This window comes from Nannospalax galili, unplaced genomic scaffold, assembly GCF_000622305.1.
Source record: "Nannospalax galili isolate Female #2095 unplaced genomic scaffold, S.galili_v1.0 scaffold772, whole genome shotgun sequence".
Taxonomy (NCBI): domain Eukaryota; kingdom Metazoa; phylum Chordata; class Mammalia; order Rodentia; family Spalacidae; genus Nannospalax; species Nannospalax galili.
This window is the reverse complement of record NW_008332097.1, coordinates 805,742-831,823: the sequence shown is the minus strand read 5'-3', so window position 1 is coordinate 831,823 and position 26,082 is coordinate 805,742. Positions and strand designations below refer to the sequence as shown.

At 39.6% G+C, this 26,082-nt stretch overlaps 1 protein-coding gene across 3 annotated transcripts in view; it reads right to left on the bottom strand.

The window, feature by feature from the left end:
* The window catches only part of Atp8a1 (ATPase phospholipid transporting 8A1), a 255,642-nt gene that overhangs the window by 116,073 nt on the left and 113,487 nt on the right, over positions 1–26,082 (bottom strand). For all 3 annotated transcript variants that reach the window (XM_008827209.3, XM_008827210.3, XM_008827208.3), the window contains 4 exons: positions 25,821–25,890; positions 19,170–19,254; positions 16,489–16,628; positions 1,026–1,164 (listed from right to left, as the gene is read on the bottom strand). In XM_008827209.3, the coding sequence (XP_008825431.1) occupies positions 1,026–1,164; positions 16,489–16,628; positions 19,170–19,254; positions 25,821–25,890 (434 nt within the window). The remainder of the gene's footprint in view (positions 1–1,025; positions 1,165–16,488; positions 16,629–19,169; positions 19,255–25,820; positions 25,891–26,082) is intronic.

The window sequence follows — 26,082 nt, the reverse complement described above, 5'->3', positions numbered from 1 at the left end:
AAAAAAAAAAAAAAAAGCAAGGATACAAAGATCAGAGTACGCATGTGTGATCGTAAGACCTAGTTTGGCCGTATCTAATACCACTGAAACTTTAATGGGGGCACTGGGCTACTAGAGTATTGAAATATCAAAATTTTCAATTCTTACTATCTTGTTATGGATGAGGAGCGGTGCCTCCTGCATTCCCTCCAATCCTAACTCCAGCAGCAGTCTTGGTTCTTGTGCTCCTGAAGAATTCACACTGGGGCACAGGCGCAGCAAGCAAAGTGTCAAGGTTTACATCAGCAGGTGTGAAGGCCAAAGGGGAAACGTGCAGAGTGCAGGGTGACCCCGGCTGGCTGCATGGCAGGGGCAAAGGGCCACCTCTAGTGTCTAGACTTAGGTGTCTTAGTCTACCATTTCTCCTCCCCTTGCTCACCCTTGGGGTGATCTGAGATGGTTTCCTTCCTGGAACAGGAAGAGGCTTTCTTAGAAGTCATTCTTTTTCGAAATTAACTCTCTTGGAATGAAACACATTAGAGGATATGTATAAAGTCATAACCACCTATAAAATCTAGAAGTTTACCTAGTGTCTAGACTTAGGTGTCTTAGTCTACCATTTCTCCTCCCCTTGCTCACCCTTGGGGTGATCTGAGATGGTTTCCTTCCTGGAACAGGAAGAGGCTTTCTTAGAAGTCATTCTTTTTCGAAATTAACTCTCTTGGAATGAAACACATTAGAGGATATGTATAAAGTCATAACCACCTATAAAATCTAGAAGTTTACTGCGGGAAAGGAATGATGCCTCTTGCACCTGCTCTGGGTGGGAGGGGGCGGGAACTCTAAGATTGGCTCTTGATTTTCTCAGAGCCCTGTCCTTCCTCTTACCTGATCAGATTGGCTATTATTCAGCTGCAAGCTCTTTTATTTATCATCTTCAGTGTCTCAGACCTTGTTTTAAAAAGCATTATCTTAAATTCATCTTATTTAAACATATTGACCTGTTAAAAAGCATCAAGATTTAGAACTTGAAAGAGGTGAATTACCAATGTTAATGGCAGTTTCTTGCTTGTCCCCTGTGAGGATCCATATTTTGATGTCTGCTTTCATTAGTGTTTCTATGGTTTCAGGCACTTGATCTTGTAATTTATCCTCAATGGCTGTAGCTCCAAGTAGCTGAAGGTTCTGGAAAAAAAAATAGAGAAAATTTGAAGGGGAAAGCTACTTTAGATTGTGTTAGAACAAACACTGAAACATGTATTTTAAAATCAGAGACAATGATAATTCATGGACTTGGGCATAAATTCCAACTACCCCACCGAGTTTTCTTTCTTAAGAATCACTGACTTCAGTCCAGTAATTTTGGCACGGGAGTGAGGCCCTTTGAAGCTGTCCAACCCTAACTCTCCCTAAAGCAAGGATCTGATTCTTAAAAAACAAAAGCAAAGCCCCTAAACCCAAAACAACAGCAACAACAACGAAACTTGAAAGGTGAGGGGCATTAAAAAGTCAGTTTAAAAGGAGTAGGTAGCTACTAAGAGAAATAGTGAAGAAGCCATTTTGTTTAAAAAAAAGATTAAGGATATATATTCTAATACTACTGAATTATACTTTGATGCAGTGTCAGGAAACTCATTTACACAATAGAATTAGAAGTGAAAAGGAGGAAAACAATAAAGCGTGGTAGCTTTAGTCTGTAAGAAAAAACAGCTTGAGTGTTTCCACATGACTCCAGATGTGCACGGTGAAAGGTGAGAGTATCAGAGGCCCCTTTAATAGGACGGTATCTTTCACATAAAACTGAACATAATCAATACAGCTGAACCTGAGGGGCATTGTGAGATTGGTTCTAAAACACTAAAGTGAAAAGCACATGATATTTTTTCCACAGTGAATAAAGTTATGTGTATAGACTACTTTGTAGTCTACTAAGTGTGTAATACCATTATGTCTGAAAAACAATACAAGTATATTAATTTTAAAATACTTTATTGCTAGAAATGTTAATGGTCATTTGAGCCTTCAGGAAGTCATAATGTTTCTGCCAGTGGAGCTTCTTGTGTTGATGCTGACGACTGCTGACTTGTAAAGTTGAGGTGACTGTGCAAATTAAGACAATGGAATCTGTCACATGGACTGATTCTTCTTTCATGAAGTGTTTTCTCTGTAGCATGCATTACTGTTTGACAGTATTTCATTAACAGCAGAACTTCTTTCAAAACTGAACTCAGTGACCTCAAACATTGCCACTGCCTTACCAACTAAGTTTCTGTAATGTTCTAAATCTGTTGTTATTTCAACAGTGTTCACAGTGTCTTCATCTGTAATAGACCCCATCCCCAAGAAAGCCGTCTTTTGCTCGTCCATTGATGTTTTCCCATGCAGCCGCAGCAATTCAGTCACAGCTTCAGTTTGCTTGCTATGCCTGTCACATCTGTAGATACTCCCTTCATGGAAGTCTTGAATCTCTGAGAACTGGGGGTACCTTTTCCACGCTGCAGTTGATGTGCTGATATTTTCCCTTCCTCTTATGAACCACAATGGCATCTTAATGGCATCTAGGATGTTGAATCATTTCCAAGAGGCTTTCAGTTTACCCAGATCCACCAGTGGATCACTATCGATGGCAGCTATAACCTTTATGAAAAGTATTTCTTAAATAATAAGATTTAGAAGTTTAAATTGCTCCTTGATCTATGGCTGTACAATGGATGTTGTGTTGGCAGGCGTGGAAATGTTAATCTTGTGTTTATATGTCTGTTAAAACCACTGGGTGACCAGGTGCATTGTCAATGAGCAATAATATTTTAAAAGCGATTTTTTTCTTCTGAGCTGTAGGTCTCTGTAATGGACATCAAATGTTCAGCACATCATGTTATAAACAGATATGTTATCCAGGCTTTGTGGTTCTATTTACAGAACACAAGCAGATTCATTATAGTATAATCCTTAAAGGCTCAAGGACTTTCAGAATGGCAAATGAGCACTAGTTCACTTAAACACCAGCTGTATTTGTCTCTAATAAGAGAATCAGCAGCTTAGAAGCCAGGCACTGACTTCTCCTTTCTAGCTATGAATGTTCTGGATGGCTTCTTTTCCCAATAAGAAGCCTGTTTGGTCTACACTGAACATCTGTTGGTTAATGTAGCCACCTTCATCGACTCTCTTAGCTAGGCTTTCTGGATATCTTGCTGTAGCCTCTGTGCCAAGAGCAGCTGGCTCACCTTGAACTTTCATGTACAGAAATAGACTCTTCACTTAAAGCACTCAAACCAATCTTGTTGGCTGTTAACCCTTCTTCTGTGGCTTCCTCAGGTCTCTCAGTCTTCACAGAATTGAAGTAGGTTAAGAGATTGCTTTAAATTAGGCTTTGGTTTACTGAAATGTTTCAGTTGGTTTGATCTACTCAAACCACTACAACTTTCCCCACATCAGCAATAGGGTTGTTTGATTTCTTATCACTTATGTGTTCATTGGAACAGGACTTTGATTCCCTTTAAGAAAGTTTCCTTTACTGTCACAACTTGGATATTTGATGTAAGAGGACTACCTTTGAGCATTTTTTGGCTTTAGACATGTCTTCTTTACTTAGCTTTGGAATTTCTAACTTTTGATTTAAAATGAGAGACATGCAACTCTTCCTTTTGCCCACAGAAGGGTGGATCTACTTTTAATGTTGTTGTATCTCAGAGAACAAGTTCTATGCAGAGGGAGCAAGATAGGGGAATGGCTGGTTGATGGAGAGATGAGAACACACACGTTTGTTAAACATGTGCCAAGTCAAAACAATTACAACAGCAAAGGTCACTGAGCACAGATGGCCATAAAATATATAATAATGATGAAAGGTTTGCAGTATCTCAAGAATTACCAAGACTAAACAATAGGACATGAAGTGAGCCATGCTGTTGAAAAAATGGCATCTGTGGATGTATATGTATGATGCAGTTTATGCCTGTTTTGGGTAAAGATGCTTTTGACTGCAACAGAAAACTCTAACAATGGCTTAGGTGAAGGTTTGGTTTTTCTCACATAAGTAAGCTTGAATTTGTCAGTGCCTGGAAGGTCAACCACATTTCTACTTGTTCCCCTGGTCTCTCTTCATGTTTTAGAGTTGCTATGCCCAGCACAAGTGAAACAGCCACGCTGAAGACAAGGGAGTTAATACCAAGTGTATTGTCTCTTATTTGGAAAGCAGAATCTTTCCAAAAGCCCTCCGCATATTTCCAAACAGGACCAGCTGGCCAGATGGTTGTAGGGCTGTCCTCACTACAAGTATTTTTCTTTCTTAGCCTCCATAATGGATCTGTCAAGGAAGAAGGGTGGGTGAGAATGAGTGTTGAATTAGCCAGCCAACAGTTTCTGCCACAAAGGACATGAAGAAGGCACGTATATGCAAGATGTTCATGTATACTTGTGTGTATACGTATGTCTGTACATACAGCCACACCCCTTCCCTCAGTCCCTTGCCGAGTGAAACCTGGCCCATACCATGGAGCCAAACTCGAAAGTTACTGGTTCTTTTTAGCTTTCTTGTACTACTTAAGACAAGCATTCCCCTCAGCTCTGTTCACAGCTCTACTAACTTTTACATATTTTAACTTACAAGCCAAGCAGCTTTAATCGAAAAATTTCAAATCAAATGCTCGAAAATCTGAAACTTTTTGAGCAACAACATGTTAGAAGTAGAAAATTCTACACATGACCTCATATGACAGGTGGCAGTCAAAATATAGGTGCAACAAGCTATAGATAGTTACATCAAATTACCCTCAGATTATGAGAGTGAGGACTATATGAAAAAAATGAATTTCATGTTGAGATTTTGGTCTCATTCCCAAAGTATTTCCCAATATATTCCCAAAATATTCTTGAATTTGGAAAAAAAACCCAACTTTGAAACGCTTCTGGTCCAAGCATTTCAGATAAGGGATACTTAACCTGTGTTAAGATTAGGTGCTTAAACATGGGGCTCTGGCAGGTTTGCTGAAAAGGAGGGCCTCATGCTGTTTATCTTTGCATCTCCAGAGTACTGAGCATGTCACATGGTGTTCACCAAGTGACAAACAGGACCAAATTCCAAATCCACATGTTCTAAAATATTGCTACCATTTAGGCCACTTTGTTTTCAATATGTTCCAAGTTATCTGGACAGCTATTAAGCAGACTTGATGCATGACTTCTTAGTATGGAATACAGAAAACAGGAAGGCAAATTTCTTCTTTAAGAAGACAGTATTATTCTATTTAATAGGAAGCAGATTTGAAATCTATCATAACCCGATGAATAATTATCATCAAGAAGTTCAATGTAAAACTCAGCCACACCAGTTGCTATATTTCAACATGAGACAATGACTCCAGTGGCTTCTTCTGCTACTTTTAGGATATTTGCAGTTACATCACTCTGGCTTATAACCCTGTGAGGATCAGAATGTAGCTGTGTTCAAATTTAAAGACTTGACAAGAGGGCCGATGAGGCCTTTTAATGTTCATGGATATAGTTCAGTAACAAACTCTCAAAAGTTTCTAAATCAGAAAAAAATTGGAATGTGCTGCACAAAACACTGAGGCAACTAGATAATTAGTATGAGCCAAGGTATGAACACAGTCACCAGAAATATCGAAGCATGTATTTGTGTATTTCCCAGCTCAACTTTAAGGAGAGAAATAGGCTCAGAAAGTATCTAGATATACATTACCACACACAAACCTATAAAAATAAAATGACTTCACTGGAGAGATCATGCTGAAATCATACTGGAGAGAAGAAAGCATCTGGTTTTATACAGGTAAAGGGAAACATTTTCAAACCAAGCAAAGGAAATATAAAGAACCACAGACAGAGGACCTGTCGGGTATGCTGAAAAAAGTCTGAGCAGGTTAGCCTGGAGTGTGTCGGTGGCTAGGATAACAGAGATTTCTAAAAGTATCATAAAACCTTTCTGAATATTCAGCAAAATTGCACTGGACCTAATCTGAGTATGAATAAAGGAAACACTGTGCCTGAAGTCTGTTCCTTTCCTGAGAGCTGCCTGAGAGCAGGGCTTACTAACGGCAGTGGAAGGCTATGCAGACTCCAGGCCTTTTGCCCTGGTGTCATTTATTGTGAGATTAGGATCTTGAGTGATGGGCTGTTCTGCTTTTGGAAATTAATATCTTCAGCTACACAGCCATCATTAGAAAAAAAGATGTGAACTTTGCGTGCTTTTCCTGATCATAGCACCAAAGTGTTCAGGCGGTAATCAATTTCATCCCAAATATGTATTGCCTTACACAGATGGCCACTAATGGCCACGGTGGGAATTACATATCCAAAATGTGTTGAAACATGATAAAATTCCCATGGCATTTATGGAATTAACAAAAAACCCTACACACTAATTTTACTTTCAAAACGTCACCATGACAGAAATTATTAAGGTTTCAGCTTGATGACTCTTTGACATAATATACATTTAGTTAACATAGAAAAATTGTGAAATAGTATTTATTTACCTAGGAAAGCACTTAATACTCTTATTTTTTTCCTTTTGATGTTTCTAAAGTATGTGGTCTTTTTGTAAAGGCATATAAATGTAAGATTTCTACCTCAACGAAGATAAAAAGTTTCATGCAAAGTAATTAAAAGCTTTATGAATACAGAAACTGTGCTTTCCCCCTTGGCACATGCATACTTTATTAAGTAATGGAGCTTCAAGGTGAGCAGTATTTCCATAGTAACAAGTATGTGGTCACTGCTTAGTTTTTATCTTTGTGCTCTGCCTCAATATAAAGAAAATCTAATAATTAAACTCAGGCCAATTTATGCTTCTGAATGCAACATGGAGAATTTGACAGACATTTCTCTAAAGACAAATAAAGATATCATAGTGGTATGCAAAATTTTAGCACTGGAGTAAATATGGACATATCCTAGTAAGGCAAAGTAAGCTGTATCTCAGTGTGACAAGACTGGGGCTATGAAGATGAACATGAAGCAGCAACCGGTATTTCCTGAGCAGAGATGGTACCATACTGCAGAACAGCTGACATTTACTATTTGAGTTAATAGTAAATGTCAGGCTGGTCCAGTAAATTATCTGAGGTCAAAAGAAGCAGTTGAGCTAGGGCTGTAGAAACAAAGCAATAAGAATCGACAGATACAGAAGGAAGCAAGTGGGAAGGGGATGTTATTCAAACCATCAGGTTTTTAAACATTAGTCTCTGTCACTGAGCCCTTAGCACTTTGTTCCTAGGAATGGATTTCAGCTTCAGTTCAGAGCCCTTCTGGCTAGGGTTCCTGTTTCCTCTTTCCACACTTTTCCCTTTGGGGACTAGCTCCTTTATGCAGGCACATTCATGCCTACTTGTGATCGTTCATTCATTCATAAACACACAGAGCAAGAAGCTTAGACCAAGATGCTGGGGCTACAACTGTGAGGGCCTTCTATCATATCATGGAATTGGTCATTTACAAAGCAAGCCAGGCAGGGTGGCAGGTAATCTCAGCTCTCGGGAGACTGAGGCAGGAAGACTGTCATGACTATGACTGTGGGATGAGGCTGAGCTATACAGTCAGTTTATCGGTGAGACCCTGTCTCAAAAAGAAAAAAAAAAAAAGTATCAATGGAAACTTTCATTTCTCTTAAACTTTGGGTGGCCCTGCTCTCTTTAAGGCCAAGTAATCAGCTAGGGCAACTCACCTCAGCAGGCATTAGAATCCCCTGGGGGCTCAGTGACAAACCACTGGGCTCCACATCTGGAGCTTCTCACTGATGAGGGTCCATGGGAGCCTGGGAGCATGGCTGCCACAGTGCTGCTGTCTTGAGGACCTAACTTTGAGAACTGCTGATTTGGAGCAGGACTGGCAACCTGCTTCTCACTAAAAAATGCTAAGTTCTTCAGACTTGGAGGGTCCCAATTCCCTGTTCCAACTCCTCAGTTCTATCACTGTAACATAAAAATAGCCAATGACAGTATGTAGACAAGTGGACATAGCTGTGCTCCAATAAAACTTTATTTACAAAAACAGGCAGAGTCTGGGCTTGGCCATTGGGCAGGCATCAACCAACCTGTGAGGTGGAATTCTTAAGATTGCCCCATCTCTGCATCTGATTCCTTTCTGACCAAATACTCAAGATATTCCCTTGTCTAAGGCTGACCTTTTTCCTTGGCTTGGGCTTTAGACCCTCTGTTTTCATGTCTCTTTCCCTTCCCTGCAATCCTAAACTTCTTAACTACACTACATACCATGAGAGAAGCAGAGCTCCACAGTATAAAAATGCCATCTGTGGGTGATGAGGAACTAGCTCAGTTGGTAGTGCCTGCCCAGCAAAGTATGAGGACCTCAGTTGGATCCCCAGAACCCATGTAAAAAAAGTTGGGCACATTGGCATGTGTTTGTGATGCCAGTGCTGGGGAGGCAGAGACAGGCAGATCCCTAGGGCTCACTGGCCAGCCAGCAAGTCTAATCAACAAGTCCCAGGCCAGTGAGGAAAGATCTGTGATATTGACTCTGGCCTCCATATGAACACATACATCCATACACACAAAATGCTGTTTTTAGTACTGTATGCCATACACTATGTACTTCTAAGTGAGTACAAAGCATAAATATTTAAGAAGCATCTTCTTAGTGTAGATAGCTCAAAAACAAAATAAAACATAACAAAGTCTCTCTGGCATGAGTTAAAATGACCTTAAATCCTAAACAGTGAACTAAGATTTAGGCAATCAGTTGGGAGAGGTGAAAAGAGGTAGGAGATGATGACCATGGACAGATTACACACGCAAAGGCAGGGGCATGAGAAAGTGCACCAGGCTTGAGAAGCTGCCATTTAGTCTGTAGAGAACAATAAATGCAGTGGGGCACAGTGGCGAGGAGGCTGGAAGCCAGCAGGAGGGGAGCGGAAGGGTCTGTGAATAATGCCGATTTTAAAGCCAAAGGGGAATCTAGTGAAGAATTTCCAGAAAGGGAAACACAGGATCAGGCTTGCACTGTAGGAAGTTCACCAACAGCCAGCCTGGGATGGGTTAGGAAGGTTGGTGACTGGGAGAGAGTTAGGAGGCAACGGTTCTTCAGCTTCGCATGTCAGTGATCCTGGAAGCTGGGTGCGTACTACAAGCTGGGTCTCAAGACAGCCAGGCTCTCCACTCCCAAGCATTCTGCAGTACTGACTTCCAGGCCTTTTCCTCTCAGTGTCTTCTAGAGCACCACGATGCAGCATCATGCACAAAAGAACTCCTACCTCTTTTCTCTTCAGTTCAAGCTGGGCTCCAGTACAAAAACCAAGGACAGCAAACCACTGGAATGGCTTAGTGGCTTCTTCTGGAGATATCATGCAACTGGTTAATTCTTCCAGTTCCAAGAAAAAGGTTTTGAACTTGGTGCTTTTTGAACCACAGTAATCACATTTGAACTCATAGAGCCAAGGACTTAGCAAATAAGGCCATAACTTTGCACACCCAGATGAAAAGAATCAGGCTTTGAGAAGCGACTGGGTGGAACTTGCAAAAACAACACATTCATCTTATCTGAGTCAGAAGACAGCACTACCCAGCGTGGAAAGTCTACCAGAGAGTGCTTAGAAGACAGGACCTATCATGTCAGAAAGGAGGTGCACGTGATGTGATTAGAAATAATAGGAAATCTCCAGTCCTCTAAGATCAAACGCTGAAGGGAAGTCATGGAAGTCATATGTGCATTTACTTTTAGAGTACATCACAGAGAGTAGAGGCTGCCTTACTAAGTGGAGGGGTCCCAAATAATTTGATATCCACCCCTAACCCAAACACCATGATTATGTGACTACACATTTGATTATATTTGGTTTTTTAAGTTTCCAATATTTTGCACATATTCTTGCTTTCTTATAGGCCAAGTTGGCAACCTAACATATAGACTCTTGACATGAGATTGGAAATAAGAGCAAAACTTAGATTTCAATTCTTGCTTGTCCAGCTAACATGGAATATGTCCTGTAACAAGTAACTTAAGTTACTTGAGAATCTACTTCCACAATAGGAACCTTAAAGTTACTGTTTTAATAGGGTTCTTCTGGGGATGAAATTAAATTGATCATTCCCAAATTTTTTTGGTTGTATATTAAGAAAAATTCTTTAGGATTTTTTTTGACCTATAGGACACAGCCCCAAATAACACTTATTAATATTAAAAGTTATATGCATTAGAAAATGCAAAAATGATGAGATAAACAGAAGTGGAAGCCCAAACAGTTTCCTGCTCATCTTGTATACCTACTTTAAGCGTTCCCAAACTCAACAGTCAGGGCAGTGGGAAGTTGAGGTATAGTGCCTGCCTGGCATGTGTGATTCTCTGGGTTTGATCCCTGACACTGAGAAAAAAATATCAGGGTAAACAGTAGACACAGAACTGAGTAAATGCTCAGAAAGTGGCAAGTTTTACCAGCAGATGAACTGACAAGCTGCAAATGTTCTTACACAAAGAGTAAAACTACTGGAATTCTAAACCACAAAGTTGCTAGTACAAGCAAAAGTTCATCTAGTTTTTAGTACAAATGAAAGTGATATTTGCAGCTACTAAGAATAGATGTGGTAGTTTTATCTGAAGAAAGCATTCCATTGTAATAAAGAACTTTCTGTGAAGTTTAATAAAGAAGTTTCTGTGAAGTTGGCAGCCCTAAATGTTCAAGAAAAGTCCTGTTTTCTATTAAGTTCAGTGTTTCTCTAGGAATCCGCTAAGCAATTTCTCGCCACATGCTGCAAAGGGTACACAACGCTGTTGGGCTCAATCACATGGAACACGATGATTGATCTAGATTATACCATCAAGGCAATCTATAATCATCCCCCAAATGTCAATTTTTTTGGATGGGGGGAAGAGAAAAGATATAATGTGAAAAATAAAAGGTCATGACTTCACTGTCCTATCTTAACATCTTATCTCAGTGCCCAGGGTACTAACTAACCTCTACCTAGAATTACACCTTTTGTTTGTTACTGTACTGTCCATCTCCCGTCACTAAAAGGAAAGCAGAGGCTTTTCAATCCTTTCCTGCTGCTTTGCCTCAGACCCTAGAACAGAGTTGGCCATTTATCAGAGCTCAGAAATCTGTCATTGAATTTTTCTAGGTATCTTCTCTTCACATTTACATAACCTGGAAGACCATTTTTAAAAAAATGGATGGGCCTATACTTTTAAAAAACTCATTATATAAAAATTAACAGCTCCTTTTCTAACATATCCCTAAATGAATCCTTTGTGACATCACATTTGATACCCAGGACTTCAATGCTTGGACAGCATGCACTATATTAGCACCAGGGGCAAGGCTTTCATTAGGAAAGCACTTACTAAGCACCGGCTTCTGAATAATTTATTTAATTGAATAATTCACTTATTCATCAAATATTTACTGATTAACACAGGTCAGACCGTCAAGCACTGGAGACACAGTGATGAATATGATAATTATGATCCCTCTTTTCATGAAGCTTCCATCTAGTGGAGGATTTACATTAATCACAAATTACAAGATGCATGGAAAATGAAACACTGTTGTATGACCAGAGCAGAGCCACAGCATTCTGTTTTACTGTCCAGCTCTGAAATGATCCTCTGACCTGCAATCTGCTTTGAAAAACTTTGACAGATAAAAAAATATTGAGTAAGTCTTCAGTTTTGAAAAAATGTATTTCTCAACCTTCACATAAAAAAAAAAGAGAAAAACTTTTGCCACCAAGGAAGTCTATTTCTGTTAGTGCTCAGTATAGACAGATACCACATCTCACACTGTTTTCTGTAATGCTTAAGATGAAGGACTTGATTTCATAAACATAAATGCTATGAGTAAGTAATCTGTCTGGTGCTAGAGATATAATTGTATTTTTTTTCTGTTCAGGCAATAGTTAAAACATTCAAATCAATTGTATTCACTATGAAGACACACATATTTCAACCAATGATTTAATTCTATGAAGCTAAGACCAGAGCCCTGTGTACTATTAATTTCAAAGGAATTCATAAATATGTAGCAAATTAAATTATGTGTCTTAGAAATGTTAAAATAAAATTAAACTGACAGTACGGTAAGGTGAGACACTCCACAGAGACAACTGCTAAGGAAACTTTAAAACCTTATAATTATTGTCACAATATTTTCTGAGCATATACAAATAAGTGGGTCTTCAACTTAAGTTTATTTGAAAAATTATCTGATTTTGTTTTAAATGGAGAGTATGTTTTAAGTGCTTTCATAGGTGAAATGTTGAGTCCAAATATAGCAACTGTCCTTCAAAAGAATGAGGTTAAGGAAGACAAACCAGGGCAAATTTGTCGTCTGAAGAATGAGACAACTGTAAATTCTCTCAGGCTGTGACAAAGAGAGAAGAGGGGTGCTACCGTCCCCAGCAGCCACAGCTATGCCGCAGCCCTCCTCCGCAAAGTGGGTCAAGACAGCGGGCTAGCTGACAGGACTCCAACGGTCCCATTGTGTCTTAACTCTCTGAACTTCCTTATTCCTAGACAACTTGGCCTTTCCCAGTAATAAATGTCACCTTCTGCCTTATAGTTAGTAACAAGTATAAGTAACTAGGGCTTGAAACAACTCCCAGCGTAAAGATTTTTTTTTTTTTTGAATTTTACTTATTTATTTATTATTTATTTATTTTTGTGTTTTCAATTTTATTTTGTGAAGGGAGGGAGTCACAAGCATGCCATGCAGAATGCGTGTGCAAGCCAGAGGACAACTTGAGGGAATTGGGGATTTTTTTCATTATTCTGAAGAGCTTATGACATGAATGTGGATTTTTGAACCCAACTACTTTTTAATGGTCACGATGACTGTATTTTATAGATAGATGCTAAAACCCCAAATGTTGTCCTCTAACAATCACTATCAAAAGAGAAAAAAGTATTTGGGGACTTTTTCAAATGTCCCCTGTTCTCTTCCCTGTTGTGTGGCGTGTGGCTGGAGGGCAAAGCCAGCGCGCTCTAGGACCCAGAGGCTCTGGAAGAAAAACAGCCCAAGCAGGACAAAGAATGACTGTGAGTATTCTCTTGGATTGGGCCTATTTGGATGCATGCCTTTTAGTTTTATATAGGAGTTATGGCCCCCAAGGAGGGAGGCCTTAACTAAAATTTAAAAACTGAGTTACTGGTTTGAACAGATACTGGAGGGATAAGAGAAATCAAAGTATACAACTACAAATTTAATTATGCTGTAAAATTTCTACATGCTTTGCCAGATATTAAAAACACTGTTTTCAGGGGAAGCTCTACAAACCCTTCAAATTTAGAATGTTTTCATTGTAACATGATTATTGTGTCCACTACATCTTGAATCATTAATTCAAATATGGTCAGAAACAGTTTGCATGACAATGATATCCTGATCTGTTGAGAAACACATTTTCTACAATAATCCATATACAGCTAGAACATGATACAGTTTTCACACTGTGCTCAGTTGAGACCAGAGTCCTGAGAAGCCCCTCGTGGACCACCATGAGGCAAGGTGGAGGTGGAGGAGAGGGCCACAGGGCCTTCCATCTAGCCTTCAGTCTAACCAGAGCAGCTTGGCTTTTATCAATTGTGTGTCTTACGATTTAGGCAAAGTCTTATTTGAAAAATGGACTCTGCTCTTAAAAAAAAAAAAAAAAGGAAGAAAAGTAAATATTACTCTCACAGCTTAAAAATCTACTGTCTTCCATGCTCAGTCAATATTGTGGTCTACATGCAAACAGACTCCACATGCATAAAGAATAGATTGCACAACCAACATGCTCAGCCAAAGAGGCCGAGTTGGATGAACTCTGAGGCCCTGACAGCTAAATTTAAAGCCAGGGTAACACACTTGCAGAACTGGTGGTCTCTCTTGTTGAAACTATCTCACTAGGCTGGTTGCAAGGATGGTAACCACAGCTTCTGAATGCCAATCCCAGCTGATTTTAAGAGGAGGAAGTGCAGACCAACAGCAAAGTGATCTGGCTCTGGGGTCTGGCTCAGACATATTAAAATCCTTCAGTCCTCAAAAGACCAGGGCTGGCAGAGGCTCTTTTCAGAAAAGTAGCTCAGGCACACAGACCCCTGTGCTGTTTTTGTCCAACTCCCTCAACCCACCAAAGATTACTGTTCTCCTTGAGCTGGCAAAAAATCTTTTGAGAGTCATTTCAAATGTTACCATCTCTCTGAACACTTCCTTCAGACTTTAGGAATCTGTGTGGACCATGGTGTTACCCAGAGGCCTAGGGAGTCTTCTCACTGGCTTGTGCAGCCCTGTGATCTAGTACCATTTAGTGAACGTTGATGAAAGGAATGAGGAAAGGGGAACCCACTTGCAGGAATAGCAAAGGGTACAGAAAGCTGCCCTCTTTTGGAATGGGCTGGCCCCATCTCTTCACCTTTCTGGGTCTTAGATTTAGAAACATACTTATCACAAAGTAAAACCTAAAGATTAGTTATCTCTGAATTCATTTTTTCATTCCTTTAAGAGGCAGCCATATGGAGGTTTCTGTATTTGTGTATTAAATATATATACAAAAAAAGCTTTTAAAGGATTTCCCCAGGAAACAAAAATTTCAATGTTAACTCATGATCGCCCTCTGCTGGAAAAAGGTTGAACAGGTATTTTGGTTGAAAGTGGGTAGTTTTTAATTATAGATAATAAATAAGAAAAAAAAAAGTCTCAAGTTAGAAAGTTGAATTTATAATTTATAAGAGCAAGATTTTGGGGGTATATTAAAAGTATATCCAGAATTTTCTATACTTGCTTCAAGTAGAAACCAATCTGCTTAGACTCCATTATCAAACTTATTTTTAGTGACACTCTGCTAATTTACATCAATAGCACAGGGGAAAGGCTACGTTAGATTCATGCTGTGTAGAAAAGTAGACAAAAAGAAGATATTTCTAAATGGAAGAATTACTTTTTTTTTCAGTACTAAGAAAAATGAAAGATTAAAATTTAATCACAGTTGAGTCCTTTTAGACATGTGACTGGTTGGAGAGAGTAAAGGAGATTACAGCCTTGATTTTAGATTGTTTTATTTTACCACAGGATATTCAAAGGAAAGGTCATGTATAAATATCTTAGGAAGTGGCACAAAAGAGAGCTAGGCATTCATAAACCAATGTATAACAAGCCTCTGGCTGGTGTGTATACCTTTAAGATTGGGGTGCAGGAGTGGGAGGGTCTGGACTCCCACAGAATTAAAGTTAAGTTCAAATATAAGAGGGGAATGTGTAGACATAAATTTACACATTTACATCTCTCTGTATTATATAGAGCATCTAGATATTTTCTTATATATAAATTTAAGGGATACATAATGCAATATAATGCAATTAACAAGCCATCATCCTTAAAGTGATCACAGTGTTCAAAGAAGACAACAGAACACTATCTGGAATTACATGTGGCAACTCCACGTGTCAGAAAAACCACCTGCAGCTAGAACAAGGTATTCCATAGTGCTATATAAAGGGGAGGATGTGGGGAGTGCTGTGGAATGAGGGTGAGTGGAGGGGATCTAGTCCCAGGATGTCTGTGGTATGTGTTGCCTTCCAACACAGGAAGTACTTAGTTTGATAACACAAGGAAAGAGTGTCAGCCTTTACCCACCTATAGGCAAGATCAGGTAAACTGCAGGTCAAAGGCTCACTTGATTCCTTGCTGCACACAAACTAAGACAGCTGAGGGAATCAGGCAACTGGAGGCTACTGTGTAGAGGCTACTGTGTGGAATATCTTAGAGCATAGGGCAGAAGTCTGGCTGATCCTTTCATGAGCTCTTTGATCTTGGTCAAATGACTTGACCTCTCTGTTGCCTTGATTTCTTCATTTTTAAGTAGGGATATTTAGTACCTCAGAGGATTAAGTATGTTAATAGATGAAAGGGCCACCAATAATACTACTTGGCATACAGAAAGTACTAACAAAATATTTGGTATCGTTAATTAAGGATGCAAAGGTTCTTACTAGTGATACAGCTCCAACCACAGAGTATCCATCACCTTCAAGCTGAATAGATTTGGTTTCTTTAACTGTAAAATGAAGACACTGACAGTTCCGACAGATGATAAGGAACAGGGTATGTGAGCACAACACAACAGATGCAGGTCTGAGCACTGACTTTTTATTGGTGAATTATTTAGTGTTCATTATAAATTCACAAATCTGTATCACTTAACATCATACAAACTTGTTAATTCTAAATGCACACCTGTGTGTATGTGCCTGTGTGTGAATGTGCATGTGTGTGTGTATGTGCATGCCCCAGGTCCACAGTGGTGTGAAAGCAATGGAATACAGCGGCAGAGGGATTGCTAGAGTGGTCAAACCATGATGCAGAACTGGAAAGGGCAAAGACCTGTATACAGTAATGCCTAATCCTGGGGTCCTTGCAGCAAAATTTTAGATCATATTAGTACTTATTAAGGCTTAGATCTTGAGAATCAAGAGTAAATCCTATGCTAAAGTACCTTGCTTCTGATACTAATGGTTCCTTGGCACACAGAGAAACCCACTTTTCCTTACTCTACCACGCACCTTTTCGATGAGCTCATAGCTCTCCTCCAGCTTGAGCAGCCTGTTCTGCACAGACGTGGATGCACGGTCATAAACAGCACGCCACTCCTGGAAGTCACTCTCAGAAATCTCTGCCACAGCAAAACACAAAGTTCTCAGCCCTGCAAAAGGCAGCACACCCCAAACAAAAGATTTAGTCCATAGTCTGACATTTTCATTATTTAACAAGCCATTTTGAAAAGTCTTGCTGGGGGTCTGGAGAGATGGCTCAGCAGTTAAGAGCACTGGCTGCTCTTACAGAGGACCCAGGTTCATTTCCCAGCACCTACATGGCGGCTAACAATTGTAACTCCAGTTCCAGGGGATTCGATACCTTCTTCTGACTTCTAGGGGAATTGCACAGCATGGGTGCACTTACACACAGGTAGGCAATACACTCATACACATAAAACAAAAACAATAAAATATTTAAAATATGAAAAAAAGAAAAGTCTCATTGGATTCCAACAATTCACTGATATCCAGTTCAACTCTGACAAAACATCAGTATAAAATGTCTACAGACATTCTCCCTGATTTTAACTTTCATGGCTTGCTTCCAATTCCCAGCCCCTTTAATCCATCCTTCACACCTATGGTGACTTTTCTAAAAGCTCATCTTATCAAGCTGTTCTCCTAGAATCTTCCAGTTGTTCCCCAGGGTGAAGTCCAAACCCAGAGTACAGCTCCCACAACCACACTCTACAGTCCTTGTCTGATGACCTACCAGGGTCTTCCCTCGTGTTGGCCACTCTTTCTCCATTTCACCTTCCTTTCCCCAATACACTTCCACTGTCTGCCCTGCATCTACTTTAAGACTCCACTCTTCAAGTCATTGCTTAGTCCTGTCACTCCCACTCCAGGCAAAAATCCCCAAATACTCCTACAGTGTGATGACAATGTTTCATAGATTTTCTTGTGGCTCTCCTGTATTAGACCGAAGCTCTTCATACTGTAACTATCATGAGCACAGTGGCTGCATCAGGAAAGTGATGTTCTAGTCTATAGTATTGTAAGGAGGGAAGAGAGAGACTCCGGTAGGATCTATGGGAGAGCCACATTCCTCTTACCGGAACATGTAGCTGTATGAATTAATGTTCTTTACCTCTGTAAATCTGTAGTAAAAAAAGACAAAGTATAGTTGAGAGACACACCCTGGGAAAGCAGTCAAGGCTGATGTGTGAGGTGATGCAACCCCAGGTCTCAATGCCTGTCAATTTCAAAACTTGCTTCACAGCTAGAAAAAGGTAGCTGGATTGGGAGACGGGCAGGCAAAGCCCATGTCAGTCATGCAAGGATCGGCCATCTAGCTTGCAAGAAGACAACACCCATTCCAGGTCTTTACTTCTGTTGACTAAGACCAAACACGAGGCCTTGTGATCTCAAGTCCAGTAAAACCTGGTTCTGTGGAACAGGTCAAAAGCAAGAAGCAATGAACACAGAACGTGAAGCGTCCAGAGGACTCTGACAAAGGAGCAGGGCTACTGACTACTGGATTAAGTGGTAGAACTTAAATCTCTGGGGCTATACTATGGCATGTTTTTCTCTTTTTGAAACTTGGCTGGAAAACGTATTTGGGGATAGCAATGGAGTATAAGTGTCCTTCACTGGGGCCGGAAAGCATGGGGTGGAGCTGGGACCAAGTCAATTCAAAATGGAGGAGCCAGGAGTCTCAAATGTTGTCATCTGAGTGGAGGTATCCAGGCATCCAGACCTCCCCCTCTTCACTATAAACTTAACCAAACCCAGCCTGCATGGCCTGTATACTGGGCAGGTGGAACCTGCCACACCCAGCTGAGGGACACACAAGTCTCCAACTTGGAAAAGAGACTCTTTGTGTTCTTGTTTTCCAGAGCATACTTTTCTCTTTTTGGGGGTGTGGGGGGTGGAGTCTGAGGTCTTTAAAAACATTCCCTTTTTTTCTCAGCCTGGATTATAAAGGAACAAGGACTTGATCAGGGGCCAGGCTTGGTGCCATTTGGCAAATGTTCCAGACTAAACGGGAGTGAAAATTGAAATGGAAGATTTAGGCATGCGGTGACTACTGATACCCCATGTAGAGATAAAACTCTGCACACTCTCCTAGTCACTGAACCTAATGCTTAGCCACTCTCACGTCCCTCCACATCTAAGCCACAACATCTCTTGAGACCCTGCACTGCTTGCCGCACACATCACACATTTCAGGAGGACAAATACAAGACCAAGTGTGTTTACCAGGGATTCTGTGGCCTCATACAGAGCCTGGTATGTGGTAGGACTCAATAAAAGTGTTAAGTTATGATATTATAGCATTTTAATAGTCATATAGGTATTTATTTCTTTTTTATGGTTCAGATTAGAATAACTCAGTTCTTTTATTTTTTTCTTAACTAATTCCATGAGACACGAGGTAAACTATTTCCACTTTAAATGATATCCATTCTAATAACTGAGATTTACAAGTTCTACTACCTCAAATGGGAGCCAACTCTCAGCATTTTAATAGAAAACTAAAAACACCCTGTGTGGGAATAGTGTATAGGAATATCTAAGCTATCAACAACAATGAATGTTTCACTTTAGTAATCTCAAAGTAAAATTGTAAATGACCCTGCAGGAAATATCAAAAGTACATGATTTCTTTGTATCTCAGTCAAGTTTTATGTCCACACAATGCTTACCTTCTGTAGCAAACTGCTCTAAATGTTTGAGGGTAATTTCTTTGTACTTTGAAGTCTCTGCAAGTCGTTCATAAATGACTGTGTCCTGATAAATAAGCAGAAGGTATGATATACTTAATTAAGCATTGGGGCTTTTACAAAAAATTAAGGTTGGCAACATTATCAGTACCAAATCTGTATTGAAACATTTAAGTATTTTAAAGCACAAAATAATTCTGTCTATAAGTAACAATAATTTCCTAAAGGCAGGAAGAAAAACAGCTGAGCCTGTTGGCTTTTTATCCATTGATTCAATCAAGCTACAGAGAGAAAATGTAGTTAGGCCTGTAAGGGTTGTGTCTGTGCAGAACACACACACTTTTTCTTGTGATAATTCCCAAAGCAGTATAATAGAACTATTTACATATAATGTTTGCATTGTAGTGGGTATCAGAGGTAATCTGGAATTGGTGGAAAGAACAGAGAAGGTACTGGGCTTGGTGGCACACATTTGTAGTCTTAGCATCTGGGATGTGGAGGCAGGAGGATCAGGAGTTCTGACACCCTTGGCTGTGTAAAATACTGCAAGAGCTCTAATACCTGAAGGTTTTGTAGAATTCTGCAATGTGTTTGGAACTCAGAAAAGACTGGGAAATGCTAGACTGACAAAGATCCTGCCCTGTCCCGTACCCCCAGTGTGGTGGAGTCTCAAGAATCCCGTATGCACCCAAAGTTTGTCCAACCAGAGAACCTTCCAGGGATGAGAATACTTTTAGGGGGCCTGAACTCACAAAGGAACCAACCTGAGGCGACACAGGACTATAAAATGCCCTGGTGGGGACGGCATGAAACACATCTGACAACCTGGAGCTGCCTTAGACAGGTTGCTTCTGGCTACACCACTTTGGCTTTAAGACTCAGTTGGCCCGATCTGTAAAATTTCTGGGTCATTTTTGGCTTTAACTTTATGCACCATTTATGTTTCTCTACTTCTTGCTCCATTATAAATCGCCACTGTTCCCTTAGTTATTCAGTGGCTTTGGATTAATGTTTTTAAGAACTTTAGTATTCACAACTTTTTATTAGACCAGGAAAAAAATAAATCATTTATCTGCAATTACTGTCTCAGTGGCAGTACCCACTTTGGGGTCTCTAGTCTCAGGGCTGAGATTTGGAAGCCAACTAATGGAGTCTGATTTAGGACCCCTGAGAGAAACAGAACAAGTGACCTCATAGCAGATGGAATAGCCCAAGCCCCAATTATGAATCTCTTTTCATTTTTCAGTGGTGGAATGGGAAAGGAAACAAGAAAAGGCAATGATAGTTTCCCCTTATGGTTACTTCCTGGGAAGGAAAATTATAACTTATGAACTCTTTTTTTACAGAGGTTAATAAAAATTTCCATAAAGTTAACAGAGGCCATTTTTCTAACGGAGAAAACTCTGAAAAAAGTAAAAAAAAGAAGGAGGTTAAATTCTGCCATGTCTAAACATACTAGTGGAAGAAACTGGTGCTTAGAATAGGATCAAGTAAGTTTCTTTCTTCTTTGTGGTATTGAGAAAAAGCAAGGGAGAAAATGTACCTTCTGCAGTAAACATGGTTTCAAATGACAGTCACACATGGCTGGTCAGGCTTGCACATGAAAAATACCTAGACAGACACACTTTATTTAGAGGGCTACATTATCAAGTGCCAGGCACATTTTTTTTTTTTTTTTTTTTTTTTTTAGGAGTGAAAGAGGTTCCTCCACAGATACTAGAAGATATATACAACTTCAGGTCAGACTTAGAACTTACGGCAAACCCTCAGGGGATTTAGTTATCATATATCCTGACCCTTAGCAAAGAAAAAGTAGAATATCACAGTGAGCTCTTGAGGATGGTACAGTACAGCCAAATTATGGTCACTGTGTAAGAGCTTAGGGCTTTGAGGAAAGTTAAACTCATGATTAATAATTCATCACTGTTGTATGTTCATTTTAAAGGTGGTGGGATTTTTCTTCTTGTCTTTTACTTTGTTTTTTTGAGGCAGGGTCTCATGTAGCTCAGGCAGGTTTTGAACTCACTATGCAGCTGAGGATGACCCTGAACTCTGATTGTCCTGTTTCTACCTCCGAAATGCTGTGATTACAGGCATGTGCTACCACCCGTGGCTCCTATTTGTTTTTTTAGACTGAATGAAGTTCAAAATTGGCTCTGTATTAAAAAACATATTTGTGTGTGTGTGTGTGTGTGTGTGTGTGTGTGTGTACATGTGTGCAGGTATGTGTGCATGTGTATACATGTCTGTGTGGAGGCCAGAGATCAACCTCTGGTGTCTTTCTTCAGGAGCTGTGCACCTGTTTTAGTGTGGCAGGGTCTCTCACTGGGTCCTGGGGCTTGCCAGTTTGGCAACATGGCTGTCTAGCAGGCCCCAGGGATCCTCCTGTCTCTGCCTCCCCAAAGCTGGGATTACAAGTTTGTGCTGTCATTCTTGTGTTTTTTAATGTGGGTTCTGAGGATGGAACTGAGGTCCTCAGGCTTACATGGCAAGTAGTTTACCTGTTGAGCTACCTCCCCAGCCCTTCCCCAAACACACACACACACACATACACACACACACACACACGCACACACACGCACGCACGCATGCACACACGCATACACACATATTTTAAAGATAAAATAATTGATGCGGTCCTCAATCATCTTGAAATATCATTTATTTAGATTACCACAATTTGATGTTGCCAGATGAAGACTGTGTCATAATATGCAAACATCAGGATTTGGCAGTAGTCTAAAGAAAAGAGGTCTTCCATAATTATTTACTGCAGTTTATGCTGAAATTTTCTGTATTAGTGCACTGTTGTGAAAATAATTTTTCAAAATGAAGTATCATATCCCACTGAGATGGAATGGCAGGGGAAAACACGTAGGTCCCAGATGCTTGCTCCAGGAGACTGATTCCTAGAATCAGTTTGCTGCAACACACCAGGGCTTTAAGACTAATTTTACTTAATAACTGTCAAATGAACAGTCAGCCATGACTTTTCAGACTAACTTTACATATGGACATTTGCCAGCTTCTCCAAGCTGTTCCAAGTAGCAGTGAAATTTCTTTACAAAAGCTTGCACAGATTTATCTTCATAAAATCCCTTCCCGTTTTTTGTTCTTAGGACGTACATGGTGTGTACATCTTGGTTTGCTATTCTACAGTTTTGACTTTTTTTTTTTTTTGAGACAGGGTCTTACACCTTAGTTCAGACTGTTCTGGAATTCATAGTGATTTTCTTTGCCGCAGTTGCCCCAAGTGCTGGGGTGCTAGGCACAGGCCAACATGCTTAGATAGTTTTGCTTGATTTTGACATGGTAAATTAGCCAATTACCATCAATAAATCAGATTCTCTATCAGCAGGTTATACAACTAACCTGCTGCATGGAACTTGGGTCCTCTTGGCTTCGATTGTGTCAAAGGCATGAGACACTTGTATCTATTCATTTAATTATTTGTTTGTGTGTATGTGGATATGTGAATGGGCATGCATCAAGGTGATCATGTGGAGATCAGAGGATAACTTGTTGGGAGTGAGTTCTGTGTTTCTACCATGTGGGTCCTGGGAAACTGAACTCAAGTGGTAAGCTTGGCAGCAAGTGCCCTAACTACTGAGCCAAATCATCAGTCCCTGTCATACTTATATACACAAATATTTTCTACATTAGGTACCATTCAGAATTAACTAAACTTTGCCTCTGATGTAGTGAATTGCTAAGAATAACTAATTTCCTATGTGGTTTGTTTTGTATATGGTACAGGATTTTAAAAGATACCTACTTTGAATTTTCAGTCACTTTAAGGTTCCCAAAGCATTTAAGTGTATTAGTCAAGTTTCTATTTTTTTCTCTTGTATAGAAGTTTTAGAGTAGCGTTCTTGTGTTTTGGTATAAATTTTTGTTTGTATAACTTTACTCAAGTTGGCTACTTTTACAAATATAGTATATACTGTATATGCATCCTATTTTTATTTAAAAACAAAGCAAAATATTTATCATAGAAAATCTTAAAAAAATAGGAAAAAATAAATCATACAAACCTACATAGTCACTATCTCTTTATGCTGTATTTTATGTGGAATTTTCAGTGCTGTCTTCTAACTTTATTCTCAACTCAACTGTATTGAATTTACATCTTATTCTTAAAAAAAATTTAAGATTTCTAATTCATCTTGCATGTATACTAAGTCCCCTTCCCAATTTATTTTTGCTAAAATAGTTCCAATTTCTTTATCATATTGAGATCCCAAACATGCCTTGTCAGAGTGGCCTACACAAATGATCACCTCTGAGGTGAGTTCAGGTTTCTACAGGTAATGTTGCTCACTGTCTCCTCTGGACTGAGATTTCCTCATGGACCTCTGAGCTTTGCTCTGCTCTCTTGGCCTGCATGCAAACCGCATGTTTTAGGATCTCATGCAGAGGCTGGCATGAGCTTTCTTCGCATGATCAGGAAGCTCACCACTTGGCCTTGGTTTTGGGGTATGGAGGCTGCCTGCACCCGAGATTACATTCAGTATTACCTGCTTCCATGGTCCCACAGAATCCAAACTCTAGACACTCCTTGATTTTGAATCTAGAGTCTGTGACTCCTACTTACCCACCCAGCTCAAGGCTTTAGTTCAATGAACCACGCTGATTTGATATTTCTACTGGGCTCAATATATATGCCTTCCTTGTGAGTCTAGATTTATCATTGCCATGACTCTGGACATGGAGTTTCATTATGTAGCCCCAGTTTGGTCTGGAATTTGCTATGACAAGGCTGGCCTCAATCTCACAGAGATGCCCAGTCTCCTGTCTCTTGAATGCTGGGATTAAAGGTGTGTACCACCACGTCCAGCTAGATTTCTTTTAAAAAAGCCTTATTTATTTATTTATTTATTTATTTATTTATTTATTTATTTGTTTGTGTGTGTGTGTGTGCGTGCACGCGCAGCTACCCAGAAAGGCCAGAAGAAGGTGTCAGTTCCCCTGGAGCTGGAGTTACAGACAGTTGTGAACTGCCAAATGTGGGTGCCAGGAACTGAGCAGGTTCCCTGGAAGAGCAGCAAGTGCTCTTAACTATTGAGCCATTTCTCTAGCCCATTCCACCCAGATTTCTTTCCCCATGAAACCCAGGCTTCTGTACCTGATGACCCCTGTGTAGCTCCCAACTCTCTATCTTGCTAAGTGCTATTGGCTCACTCACTAAGTCAAGCAGAAGTGACCCTAGATAACCCTTTCCCTCCGCACCTGTGAACAGGCAATTACTAAGTCCTAAATCTTTCTCCCCAGTCTTGTCTGTGTCTATCTCCATCCTTCCTAGCAACTTTTGAAAGAGTTGGTAAGGTCCAACTGGAAGCTCTGTGTGCATCTGTTTTCAGCCTTGAACCATCTTTTGAAATCTCAACAGAATGATCAAGAAAAAAGTATAGTTGTTGAGCACAGGGATTAGGGTTGGGGCACAAACTCAACCCAATCCAACCAAAATGACCATCTTTACCCAAATGCAAGTCCTACCCACCTTTCTGCCTGCCCTATATTCAGCTATTTGATTTAAAGTTTCTTTTTATTCTCTTACTGTGTATGATACCATAGGAACGTGGAAGATCTGTACCATGCACTTTGCATTGCATCCTAATCTTTATTTGTATTTCTTTGGCTAGTCCTAGCTCCTGACACGACTTAGGTCTTATCTTCATATCTCTAAAATCCGGTTCGAAGTCTGGTGATAAAATGTTCACAGTGAATATATGTGAGGTGTTTGAATTAATGGGCACACAAAAACAAAGGAACTGTATAACTAACTCAAGAGACATGAAATAATTCTACCAAAGTGCTCTAAAACCAATGGCATTCAAATAACGTCGCAGTGTTTTAAAACCAAGGCATTCATCATTATGAACAGAAATTTAAATAAAGGGTTTGGCCTTCATAACTTTAGTTTCCTAGTTTCCAAGGAATAGAGCAAAGTTATTGATTCTATTTAAAGTAGTAAAATTCCCAGCTGGGGAATGTACAAAGTCCTTACCAGGAAAGGGCAACTCAAGAGGATTTTAACAACAGTAAGAAAAGGGCCCTGGTTGGTAGGTTTCTCATTTTCCTGAGTATAAACATATTTTAACTAGGAAAATTCAATTAGAATGCATAATAATATTTATGCCACTATAATCTACCAATATCCTGAAGCCAACCAATAATCAGAAATTTCTGTTGTAAGTAAAACAAGACAAATGGCCATCACCAAACAAGAAATTACAGCAATAATTGTGAGCCAATTCTGCCCCCATTTCCTCAGTCCTTAAACAAGTATATTAAAATTGTACTGTATCATTACATTCTAATACAATCTAAAAATTTCTGTATTTAGTCATATGTTAACATAGTTTATATAAAATAAACCTCAAATATTATGCATTAAAAATTGAATTAAGAAAGTAACCTATGCCAAACTTTTTCAGTGCACCAAATTTACCCAGAAGGAATTTCACATTTCACCAGAAGAGGCTGAATGCTATTAATATAAAACACCAGAAAAAGTGGATGTCAGCAACTTCATGTTAAACATCTGTGTTATATTTCCATAGCAGCATGCTTAACATGTATATCATAAACCATCATAAATCAGAACTGTAAAAGACAAAAATAAAAACTTACAGCTCCTTTGCAGTAAAGCCGTAACTTCCCAGATGGAGTGCGAACAATCACTGACATTCTTTTCCTAGCACTGAGATAAAGAAGTTTTCCATAATGGGTCATGTTACTGAGGATCTACGTAGATACATTTGTTGTGTCATACAGAATTGAATACTCACAGTGAAAAAATTAATTTGACCAAATTCAAGTCACATTTGTTACAGATACATATAATCCTCTAGGTGTGTAACTGGGTGCCTCTGAAAGTTACATTATATATATA